Source organism: Xenia sp. Carnegie-2017, unplaced genomic scaffold (genome assembly GCF_021976095.1).
Source record: "Xenia sp. Carnegie-2017 unplaced genomic scaffold, XeniaSp_v1 HiC_scaffold_3, whole genome shotgun sequence".
In the NCBI taxonomy this organism is placed as follows: Eukaryota; Metazoa; Cnidaria; class Anthozoa; order Malacalcyonacea; family Xeniidae; genus Xenia; species Xenia sp. Carnegie-2017.
Window position 1 is genome coordinate 2,231,255 of NW_025813493.1, and position 13,460 is coordinate 2,244,714.

At 30.3% G+C, this 13,460-nt stretch overlaps 1 protein-coding gene across 1 annotated transcript; it reads right to left on the reverse strand.

Annotated features, from left to right (window-relative positions):
• Positions 1-915: 915 nt before the first annotated feature.
• Positions 916-3,131, reverse strand: LOC124454986 (angiopoietin-related protein 7-like). The gene is made up of 2 exons (XM_047005747.1): positions 2,776-3,131; positions 916-1,299 (listed from the first exon to the last, which is right to left on the reverse strand). Exons 1-2 carry the CDS (start codon positions 3,128-3,130, stop codon positions 1,043-1,045), a joined length of 612 nt encoding a protein of 203 aa, XP_046861703.1. The 5' UTR covers position 3,131; the 3' UTR covers positions 916-1,042.
• Between the last annotated feature and the right edge of the window lie 10,329 nt (positions 3,132-13,460).

Genomic DNA, 13,460 nt, shown 5'->3' on the forward strand with positions numbered 1-13,460 from the left:
ATGATGGGGCTAAAACGTCGGTCCTTGGTGAGTCCTAGGTCAGGCTTGATGTGTTTACACTGGAGGCCTAGTCAGTCCTTGGTAAGTTACGAGAACGCAGTGTAAACACGGTTTATATATGGTGTGCAACCATTCTCTTTGGAAGGAACAAGATTGCTGACGAGCCAGATAATAAACAATTGTTTGGATGAGGTTGAGCATGATATCAAAAATTTTTCAGACCAAGGTCAATGTTATCTGCAGAAGCAAAGCTGAGGAAGATAACGTTGCCGAGGTCTGAATAAATTTTAATATCATAGCTACGAAAATCGAGTTCAATAATTATTTTATTATTCACTTTAACTAACTGAAATATTATTAACACATATCAATATAAAACATTTTTCAAACCTTCGTTAATTTGTTTTTGTCGGCTGGTTTATTCAAGTTCGTCTGGTTTAATTATGTTGTAAGCACGTTCAAAGCCATCTCTGCCACATTTTTAGTGTTTTCTGGATGCTTCTTTTTTAAAAGCTTTTACATCGTTTTTAGAAACTGTGGAAAACATCGCTATGATTTGACTTTTTTTCGAAACCGGCTCTTAATGACGTCCATAATTGTAGAAACTGTTATTTGTAAATAGACGTCTTACCTACAGATATGTAGAATTATTTGCAGGTAGTTGGCCAATCAAAAGCGACATTGCTTACATAGTGAATAATGATGTAAGATAATTGCATGAAATGCATGATACACCAAGATTGCGTGGAACGAGGCGAAAATATAAAATTAGCTACTTACAGAGCAACATCTCATTAAAGAAATGAGTGAAAAGACATAACATTAGAATCACATAATTACCTAAATCAGCTCTAATTTTAGCGAAAATATTAGAAAGTTATTATTTCACCACAGTATTTTTAACTATTTTTCAACGCTTTTTTAAATGATAATGATTATAAAGGATCTTTAAAAGACATAAAAGTTATTTTTTGTTATTATATGTTGAAAGTTTCATTAGAAATAGTGATCAAATTTATGACATTACAGTTTTGGAAATTCTTTATGGTTTTATTTTCATCTCAGTGAACTTTAAGGATTTACCACCTTTCCATTGTCGCCAAGTCACACCTTTGTAATTGTTTTGGTTGCCACTATAGTAGTGTCCATTCAGGTTAGAGTCATAACAATAGTTATCATAACAATACCACCAAGCTCCTTTCCAGTCAGTGGCACAGTTTCCTGCACTTTGATGATTATTTGAATCTTTTGTTGAAAACGCCTTGGCTTTATGACAAGATAATGAATTGCTAGCATTTCCTACAAAAGTAGTACCTTTCAAAGTTCGCATTTTATGCAGTTATAGAATTCTTCTGAACTTGCAGAAACTCTCCCAAAATGGGTTTTATGTCATTGTTAGAAGATTCCTACAGCGGTTTTTTGGGGGGCTTTTGTGAGATTTGCCAATAAGTTTTTTTTATGTAGAAAAGAGGAAGGAATGATGTAAGTGTTAAAATATGTTATATAACACTGAGTTTTCATTTCACATATTCTGGTGCATGTGGGACATCCAACGACAATCACATTATAACATTGCTACCGTTTGTCATAAAGTTGTTATAGCTGACTTATTTAACAATATGCTATATATCCTGTTTCAAAATGGAATAAATAAATTGCAAAGGTAAATTTGTCAAGACTTTGACTTTGATCCTACTTTCATTTCCCAGAACATTATTTCCACATCCTAGCCTTAACTCATTGCTCTCACTCCTATGTTAAGTAATGAATGGTATTTAATTTTTATTATAATAGACCTTAAAAATTCTTTATTGACTTGATGATATACCTGTAGTGTTGTCCGAGACTTAATTTACATTTATGTTTTTCATTCTTCTATATGTAAATTTATCCACGTATAATTGAATGAATTTCAGTAACGTTTATATATGTATAAATATATTATATTTATTTATACCTATTCTTGAGGTTAAATAGTTGGAATGTTATGAAACAAAAAGAATAATAGCATAATGCTTTAACGAACAACTACAAACAATAATGACCTTATCTAACAACATTTGAAAATTAAACTTCCACCCTCTTCTTTGTAAACAAGACAAGTCTATTCAAAAGCAGAGAGCCTTAATTACAAGTCCTGAGCTTGTGACCAGTATAGCAGAGTATAATTCTAGGACTAAAAGGAACAGGAGTGGAAGGTTAATTTTGCAAATGTTGTTAGATAATGTCGTTATTGTTTGTAGTTGTTGGATAGAGCATTATGCTATCATTTTTTTATTTATACATATATAAAAAATCTTGGAATGGAAGCCTGAATTTAATATTATATATTACAGGTTTGCATATATTTTATATAAAAGGTTTTAATGTTTATTTAAGTCCACATAATTTAGCAATGTTTCAGGCGCATGCTCATTACTTGTTTACAAAGCTTCAATTGAATTTTCATTTAATCTTAATCATACGGTAAGCACAATCCATGAATGATCTCTTTTTGTAAGTCAAAAATTGTTGTCGTAGGGTGCAACTTAATGATTCACACAACAAAATGATTTTTATGTTTGTTCAATGTATTTTGTTCGTAATATCAAATTGATTATATTTTTTAAGATCTAACAAGACTTCCGCTCAAAGTCAACCGTTAAAATATCTATGTTTTTCCCAAAATTGCTGACCTGCCCACGCAAACTCGAATCATTACAACGTATAATGCTTATATCAAAAAATGGCTTAGAAATTTGTCCATCAAATGTTTACATTTACTTATTGACTCACCAGAATATGCACCAAGACTCAACTTATATTTATTTGCTTCATTCTCTACAGCAAAATAATCATATTCAGCATATGCTTTGTTTCCTGACCAGTCTCCAAGGTCAACACGAAGTTTATTTCTCCTTGCTGATGTTAGTCTGTATATTTTATCCAATCCAAGCCAGAATTCGCCTTTCAGATCACCAAAACCATTCTTATAATCCCTCCAATCTCGATAAAAGTCTACACTTCCATCTTGACGACGTTGAAACACAGTCCAACCTCCACTAGATGTTGTCATATCACAGAAAACATTGAAACTGCCCTGGCCATCTGGATCAATTTCATAAACTCCATTCTTCCTCTTTCCTTTCATGTATAGATCTACACAGTCTTTTGCCTATAAAAATATTATTGAAAAATCTATTGCATTGAACTTCCTACGGGTTATAAATCATTAGGCATCCAAAGAAATTGTTATGAAAAGCTTTCCTACATAGATCCATTGTGCCAAATAGCTGTTCAAAACATTTTAAGATTAAAATAAACATATTTAAAATTGGCACAATTTCATTCTTATCCTCAAAATCGTATGAATTTTAAAATTGCATTCTTTTTCTCGAAATCGAATTAAATTCAGTAACCTAAAAATAGACACTTGATTGGGCATTTTTCTTTTAATTAGTACTTTAAGTCAGATTTTATATAGTTTTGCACAATGCTTATCAGGAAAAAATAAGCGTTAACAATATATTTAAAATTAACACATAATACCCACTTAACAAACATTTTCAAATCAACCACTTTCTTTTTTCTTACCAATGCATGAGATTCATAAAAGTCCATTTGCCTTCTGAGGCTAGTTTCTCCATATTTCTGGTTTTTTCTGTTGGTAATTTGGCAGTTTATCTCAAATTCTTTTGCATCAAATAAGAAATTAAAGCCAACACATAGTTTCTGTTGATGACATTTCATGGAACATTCAATGTCATTGTGAACAGCATGAGTTGAAATGATATCTTTTGGTGATAACGTCTCACCTTTAAAACAAAGAACAAAACAGGATCAATTACAAAAGGTGTAAATAATACAAAAAGATAACAAAGTCTATTTTATAGTCAAAAATACAAAAAAGAAATAACAAGATTTATAAAATGCAATGAGTCATGGAGCAAAAGAAAGTGAAAGATTATCTTCGCTCGTCAAAATTAACCAATAAATTATCAACGTTTAAACCTTAGATGGAAACATTTTATATAAATATCATGAAATATAGGGTGATAACACAATGGTAAATATATAATATTTCCTATAATTTCTACACTGTGTTTCGTATATCACCACTTTTATTGCTCTTGCTTCTGAAGCTTTTGATAAATATTTCCTCAATCATAAAGATTTTTATACAATTTAAATATTAGCCGTCATGTTTAAAGTAAACATATAAGATCAGTACTGTACATTGCCCCTTGCTACTCTTAAATAAAAGACCAGCTTCATGGCTGTATAATTTCGGACTTAAAGCTTCATTTGAAAAGCTACTATTACATTTACACTGATGTTGAAAAGAACCATAGCTACAAGTATAGCAGGTAGATTCTTTAATCATGGAATGATTTAAAATTTTAGAAATCATAGCATTACGACTTATTTCTTATGTATAGCAATGAAACACTATTGTGTAAGTATGCCTGAATGTTCAATAAGAATAATTGACTTTATGAGGTCAAATGCAGTGTTCTTAAACAAGTCCCAGCGTATTAATTCTGTCAGCGCAAGCTCCCGTAACTTTGCCTGAAAGAGAAGGTTTTGTTTTGGATAAGGGTAGAACTAATCATAAAAGTTTACAACTGATCAAAAACCGTAAAAATTTTGGCTAGCGTTTATTTTAGCATCGGCCGACCATTCGCACAGATATTACGTTCATTCAAATTTTAATTATAATAAACCAAAAAGAACTCCTTTCATACATTTTGGTTTGTTTTATTTTATATGTACAAACATGTTTTTAATATCTAACCTCTAGTTCTTTCCTCTTTTCTGGAAATAGGATGACATTGCAAAATTTTTAGAAGTTAACTTCGATGCATCAAAGCTGGAAAATAACACGACAAACATTGCCTCGTCAAATTTATACCGTCCTAACAGCAGTTTTGTTAAGTCTTGGTTTATTCCAAACATTTCATGAGAAGGAAATAGCAAAAAGTTCAAAATATTGATGTGTCCTTGTCGGCTTTCTGATTTAATTGGTAACATACACCAGAAAGGGAAAACAGCCGAAGATCATACTGTAGTCAAAAATTGAAGCTGAGAAGTCTGCCTGCTTCTATTTACTATCTACAGAGATGGATTTCTCTAATTTACTATCTACAGAGATGGACATTTCAAATCTTTTTGCTTCTATTTACTATCTACAGAGATGGACATTTCAAATCTAAATTTTTTAAACTACAGTGTATGTTCATTTTGAAGCAGGCAGACTTATTACTTATTAGCATAGATTCATGACGTTAGACAGAATGTACTAATCTCACATCAGAAGACGCAAAATAATAAATAAGAATCAATGATCTGAAATGTGTTAGAATGCTGTTGAATTGATTTGATAAATGTTAATAAAACAGCAAAATAAATCATCATAATTATTTTTTTGTGGGTTTGGGAGCTATTACGATAGGAATTGTTGTTCAAATATCAATCAAGATATGGTTTAGAGGTATATATGCATATGTAGATGCTTTTGCAAAAATTTTTACCATGACATAGTGAGGACATTGGGATTATTACTGTTTCATTATTCATGATGATAACTCACACTGTAGGTTTATAATACATCTGCTTACAGGACCCTAATAACGTCATAAAGTGAAAAAGTAAAGTACACAAATCTAAAATATTTAAATTCGTATAAAAAATTTATATTTTATTTGAAACAAAAAAAACTTTGGTAAATTTTGCTTCAGTTTTTCAGTGTAATGTAATAAGACATATTTAAGGAATCGCTGGATCGATGAAACATTATATAATTGTTCTTATGGTTTTGTCCTTTATCATAAAACAACTTTCAAAACTTCAGAATAAACCAAAACTCAGTAATTCTACAAGTAGACTGCTTTGTTGATTTGAGTGACCACTAGGTAAAATTTTCTTGTTACAAAATTTGTCGTGTTATTGCTTTGATGCATCCAAGTTTACATTCAGTAACTCTGCAACGTTATCCTATTTCCAAACAAGTGGCTAAGAGTAGCATGGAAGCAGGGGCGAAACTAGAACGTTATTGGGGAGGGGGGAGTGAATTTATATATCTAGACAACACAGACGTCTCATGTAAATTAAATACATTAATTTCTTTTATTATATGGCTGGTGTCACTTCCAGTAAACTAGCGTGCCTTCATTAGCTCAAAATCTGTTTTGTAGGTCCATTTTTGCAAACAAACGTAAACAAATTTCGTAAAGCAAATATTTATAAAACGCAAAAAGTTAAGCAAAAAACAATGTACGGAACTGAGTCCAGCTAGAAGTCTCGGAGTCTTACCTGTTTTATTATTCTTATCAATGACACAATTACATGTATTTTTACTAACGATCAAACGTAAAGAATTGAAGGCCAAAAACAGCGAGAGCAACAATGTTAGATAGAACGCTTCATTTTAGATTAGAAAAAACATATATGAAAAATACTATCTTCGCTTGTTCAGTTTTTGCTAATACATTTTGCCAGAATGGTATAAAATAGAAATGAGAAAGCTTTATTTCAATTAAACAACTACAAATGTAGCATGCAGGTACGCGTTTTAAAACATTTATTTTATCTTTTACTCTGTAACTTACCGTTGTCTTTTATCTTCATAAAAACACTTTGTGAACTTTGACAAGCATTATTCGATGCATTGCAGATAGCAACTAAAAGAAAAACTACAGAAACGCGCATCAGCATCTTGCATAAAAGAAAGAAAACACTTTATGTTTGAAAAACGTTTTTGAGAACATTTATATAGCCACCGTCATAAAGAATAATGTATATTTTGTACATGCAGCTGTGTTTAATTTACCTAAATTGCATAAAAAAGCACTTTCCGATATTTTGGGAAGTTTTAAGGCGATAAAAGCGATTTATATTCAATTCCTAAAGGCGTAAGCTTGTAGAAATATTTTTGCTGATTTACAATTGATAAATTGGATAAATTGGTGTATTAGTGAACATTATCTTAAAACATTGTTCACACTAATTATATCCTATGTGATAGACAACGCATTAACTTAAAACTACTAAGTTATTAATCATTAAGTACTCATGTGTCTTCGTTTCACATATCGTGGTTAATAATTGATTGCTAAAACCACCAGGTCTGTATTAATTAAAAACGTAAAAACTTTGCAAAATCATTTATAAATAAAGTAACTGTTAAAGACATCTTTAGACGATGTTGTTGTGTTTTGTACTGTAACATACCATTGTCTTTTGTCTTCATAAAACCACTTTGTACGCTTTGACAAGCATTATGTGATGCATTGCAAAAAGCAACTAAAAGAAAAACTACAGAAACGCGAATCAATATCTTGCATAAAAAAGTAAACACTTTGTGTTTGAAAACTTTTGACAACATTTATATAACCACCATCATGAAGAATAAATTATATTTTGTGCAAGCACAGCTGCATGTATGCTTTACTTAGATTGTATAATAAAGCCCTTTGGGATTTTTTAGGCAATCGAGCTATAAGGCCATAAATGCCGATTTTTCTTTAATTCTATGAGGCGTAGGCTTGTAGAAATATTTCTTTCTTGAAGATAATTGATAAATTGGTGTATTGGTGAACATTATCTTAAAGAATGTACACATTAATTTTACCTATGTGACAAAATATATATAGATGAGTTAGTTAAAACTTAGCTTTTTTATTATTAAGTACCCAAATATGTCTTCCTTTCACAAATTATTGTTAATAATAAATAAAACACCAGGTCTGTATTAATTACAAACGTTCTAGTTTAAAAATCTTTGCAAAAAACCTCATTTTGAAATTAGTGAACAGTTGTACAGACTTCTCCTGTTTTGTTTTTTTCGTTTAAAATTAATTTTGGGGTAAGTACGTATCATATATAAGGGGTTTTTACGCGATATATGATGATGGTGTTAATGTCCGGAAAATGTTTTTATTTCAAATTGGACTGAAATTACAAAGCTTTTACCGGACAATGACGTGCTGTTTTGATAAGCTTAATGATAAGCTCTTTTACAAAAACATATACGTCAATGTAAGACGTATATGATAGTGCTCAGAACAAACAACAGATGAAGCGTTAAGTAATATATCACTAAAAAAGATAAAAGCATTTTTAAAGAAAAAAATTATCTCACTCTTGAAGTTCTATAGTATTAAAATACATAGAACCTATATGTTTAAAAGAATGTTTCAAAGAATAAAATTTCATTAAAAAGAGAGTCTAAAAAATGCATGCATATAGCTAATTCATAAGGTGATAAGAAGGTTTTTATACTTCACAGCGATTATGAAAGAACAACAAAGAAACTCCTATAGCTGGGGAAAATCTTTCAACATAAAGAATTATAATTTTTTAATGATTAGGTTTATCATTTCACGAAAAACATAAAAAAAGAGCAATCATATTTTTCTTTTCGTGAAATTGCAGTTGTGTTGCATACATTTTTTTGCTATTTTTTATTATTCGAAATGTTTAAAGACAGCTGCCATCTTCTTTCGTTCATTTTCTTGTCCATTAGCTATAATAACGAAATTAATTTAAATTGAGACAAAATGACAAAGCGTGAATTAAACAATGACATCTAATCATTTTAAAATCATTTGCTATATTGTTTTCACTCACAGTCCTTAACATTAGTCCAGTCTTTAACTTGTGAAACGGGGAAACTGGTAGGAACTTAAACATAAGACTTACTGAACACAAACGAGGTACAAAGAAACAAGAACGAACTAATCACATTGCCGAACATCACCGAATCACAAAGCACAACATTGACTGGGACTCGGCAAAATGCATTACTTACAGTACTGACTATAGACAACGGCTTACATTAGAAAGTTGGTACACCAACTTTGAACAAACCCCCCTGAACAGATAACAGCAATTACCGGCACCTTACAAACGACTTATTCACAATACAAACAAACGATCAACTAAAAACATTACACTTCACATTAATTCACAATGACAATACACAATTGACACCCATACTTTTCCAGTACACTCAATACAATGAGGTAAGAACCAGCTAAAAAATACGGCTAACCTGACGTTTACTCCTCATTGAGCTCTGAAGATGACTACCGCTAAGGTTGTCGAAACGTCAGTCAACAACAACAAAAACAATCCTTCTCAGGACTATGCCAACCTGGACGATCTACATTTACAAACATGTAACAGTTATTATATTCAACATGTTTTTTGTTTTCTGACCAGTCTCCCAGGTCACCGCAAAGTTTATTTTGCCTTGCTGATGTTAGCGTATTTCATACAATCCAAGCAAGAATTCAGAACTAAGATTACCATAGCCTTGTTTATAGTCATTCTAACCACAATGTTTCTGTTACTGCATTGCTAGAATATAAGCCAAGCGTTAAATATGACATGTACAATTTGTTTCTTTGAGATTAAAATGTACACTAGTGTGCTACTTTAGTAAGAAATCAAAATGGCAAGGTTGTCATTTTCATGTTAACGAAAAACAACAGACAGGAAAATTGAGAAAATTTATATAGCCACCATCATGAAGAATAAATTATATTTTGTAGATGCACAGCTGCATGTACACTATTCTTAGATTACATAATAAAGGACTTTGGGATATTTTAGGCAATATAGCTGTAAGGCCATAAGAGCTGATTTTTCTTTAAATCCAGGAGGCTTAAGCTTGTAGAAATATTTCTTTCTTCATGATAGTTGATAAATTGTTGTATTGGTGAACATTATCTTAAAACATTGTTTGCACTAATTATATCCTATGTGATAGACAACGCATTAAGTTAAAACTACTAAGTTATTAATCATTAAGTACTCAAATATGTCTTCGTTTCACATATCGTGGTTAATAATTGATTGCTAAAACCACCAGGTCTGTATTAATTAAAAACGTAAAAACTTTGCAAAATCATTTATAAATAAAGTAACTGTTAAAGACGTCCTGTTTTGTTTTGTGAGCTAAAATCAATTTTCGCTAAAGTCCTACCATAATTGGTTTTTAATTACGATATCTACAGCCATAATATATTTGCAATAATGCCCGAAAAGTATTTTTATTGTCAAGTGAATGCAAATTAAAGCTTTTGGGGTACAAGAAAGTGCTATTTTTAGTATAAATGTTATTTTAATACACAAGTTTAATGATATGTTCTTTTAAAAAAAACGTCAATTTCAAAGTAAGACGTAGGTGAAAGTGCATAGAACAAACGACAGCTGAAGCAATATATCACTAAAAAAGGCAAACGCATTTTCAAAGAAAATAAATTACTTTTTCTTATAGTTTCACGACCTTGCATGATCAATTATCAAAATCCAAAATAATAGATGTGTGATTGCTTTATCATTCTACCATCGCTCAAATATTTATGCTGTTGCAAAAATGTCGGTTTGAGCTTGTTTACATATTAGTCTATGTTAAAAACTTGGGAGATGTTTTTTTTTTTGAAAAGGTACAATAAGAGTGTTTTTTAAAAATACAGGCATAATATTTAAAACAAGTTTTGAACAATACAGCAGAGATAATGAAATAACAATAAAGGAGCCCCCATAGACTGAAGTCAGGAATAGTAAACTTCAAAAGCATATAATTCCTTCCTATATTATTAAGAAGTATAATTCTTTATTCCTTTGCCATAAACAGTGCTTTTAAGCAGCCTTCAATTGATCAATAATTTTAATAAAATAATTAAAAAGCTCAAGATCTGTAGTTTAATATGACCACTGACTATTGTTTCGAATTGATTTCATTTCCGACAACTTAATGATCATTATATATTATTGTGATGATACTAATTTCATGGAAGTTTTGCATTGTCGAAACAGAAATTCTCGAAATTCTTTTAAATCTATTTCATGATCTTCAAACTGAATAAAAACTGAATACTGGAATATAGTTTAAATAAGCTAAATATACTGCTCATAAGGTCAAGTGGATTTGTTTTAGCTTTGACATAAATAAAAAGAAGGAGAAGCTGAAGAGAGGAAGTATAATCTACACCAAACGAGGATAAAACCCAAATTCAAGAAAAGGATTCCAAAACTTGAAAAATCTTGGAAATTGCGCAAGGAAAGAGTAAATATCACTTAAGTGACTTAATCAATGGCGTATAGCATTTATGTAAAATCTATCTAGATCCTACTTAAATAAACACCTGCCGAAAGAGGTTTTAATAAGAAAAATAACAATTTAGTCTTTCGGTTTTACGTACAAACAAAATTTAAACAAAAGTGAACATTTCAAAGAGTAACTTGGATCGATTACACCTACGATATATATATTTCGTACATATAGCTTTGTTTGATTTACCTAAATACCATAAAAAAGCACTTTCCGATAGTTTGGTAAAGTTTTAAGGCGATAAAAGCGATTTATATTCAATTCCTAAAGGCGTAAGCTTGTAGAAACATTTTGCTGTTGACAATTGATAAATTGGATAAATTGGTGTATTAGTGAACTTTATCTTAAAACATTGTTCACACTAATTATATCCTATGTGATAGACAACGCATTAAGTTAAAACTACTAAGTTATTAATCATTAAGTACTCAAATATGTCTTCGTTTCACATATCGTGGTTAATAATTGATTGCTAAAACCACCAGGTCTGTATTAATTAAAAAAGTAAAAACTTTGCAAAATCATTTATAAATAAAATGACTGTTAAAGACGTCCTGTTTTGTTTTGTGAGCTAAAATCAATTTTTTGCTAAAGTCCTGCCATAATGAGTTCTTTAATTACGATATCTAGATATAATGTTTGCGTTTTTGCCCAAAAAGTATTTTTATTGTCAAGCAAAATAGAGCTTTTGGGGGTAAAATAAAGTGCTATTTTGATTATAAATGTTATTCTAATATACAAGTTTAATGATAAGTTCTTTTAAAAAAAACGTCAATTTCAATGTAAGACGTGGATGAAAGTGCACAGAATAAACGACAGGTGAGGCAATATATCACTTCTTGTAATTAATTCATATGCGTTATTAGCTATCTTTGTTAACTTTGTTTTACTGTAACGTACCGTTCTCTTTTGTCTTCTTGAAAATATTTTGCAAACTTTGACAAGCATTACTTGATGCATTTCGGAAAGCAAGGAACAGAAAAACTACAAAAACGCGCATCAACATCGTGCATAAAATAATGAAAACATTTTATAATTAAAAAAAAGTTTTTGACAACGTTTATACAGCTAGCTGCCTTCATGAAAAATGAATTATATTTTGCAGATGCGCAGCAGCTTTTAAAATTACATAATAAAGCAGTTTGGAATATTTTAGGCAATTTATAAGGCCATGTTGTGTAATTTAGATTTCATAATGAAGACATAATCCTAATAGAAAACATTATAAAAATAGCCTTTCGTACATAGAATTTAGGTGTAGTTTCCTTATAGTTTACAATTTATTTACATGGAATTTCCTATTTAATAATTTAAGTCACATTTTGCACGAAAACTTTAATTTCCTACGCACGAAACCATTCGTATAAATAGAAGTAAATTTAGAGCAGAGTTGAGTTGTTATTCGATAAGAATGTTAAGTTGTCTGAGATTGTTGTGAATTGGTCGTATAATCCTTTCTTAATAAAATTTCCATAACTAAGAATCAGAGTGCAGATCAATTTGTGGGATGAACTCAACGAATTCTGCGACAGACCATAAATGCCGATTTTTCTTTAATTAGCAATTACGGCTCTCTATCGAAATTATAATTAAGAATCATCAAAATTTGTGTCCCCGTCCACAGAAAAGTACTTGTCTTGTGTTGATATCAAAATTCAAAAAGCCAATATTACTAGCACTTTAGGACAAGACAGTTTCTACTTCAGTTACATTTTTTCTAAGCTGCTGTTTGAGAAGAATAGAAAACAACTCGTCAGAACTCAAAAGAGAAATTTCATTGATAGCTAAATTGCCTCTTCAATGGTAAGTAATGAAAACATAAAGAAAACCTAAGATTCAGAGCCTATCACATAATTTAAGAACAATAGCTCTTATGGAATAAACTTCCTTATGAAGACCATACATTTCATTTATCATAGTCATGCTTATACGTAATCATCAAAAAATACAATCTAATACAATCTTTACCTTTTTTAAAATGGCATTATGAAACTTTTCTGTAGTGTAGCGCAGCCATGTATACATAGCTGCCATTTGTTAATTTGACTAATTTAAAATTCTTAAAAAAACTTTACTGTTTCGCAATCATTTTATCATTTTATATTTATCCTTATGATGAAAACAATAACGAATGGATTGTTCACAACAAATGATAAAGTTCTACTAATTGATATTTATGAATGTCTGGAAATATATTATATCATATTTCCATTGATACGCTAGAGAAAATCGTAGCTACATCAAAAATATTTGAATTAACTATCATTCGTATTTTTGCTCTGAATAGAGATAGCAAAAAAATGTGTTTAACTATCATAGACATTTAAGAATAATAAAATATTTGCAAACTGTGTTACGTTTT

Coding starts and splice junctions, on each gene's coding strand:
- LOC124454986 (XM_047005747.1), bottom strand. CDS start 3,130: ATGAAAGGAAAGAGGAAGAATGGAGTTTATGAAATTGATCCAGATGGC. Junction 1,300..2,775: donor GAGTCTTGGTGCATATTCTG/GTGAGTCAATAA, acceptor CTACTTTTGTAG/GAAATGCTAGCAATTCATTA.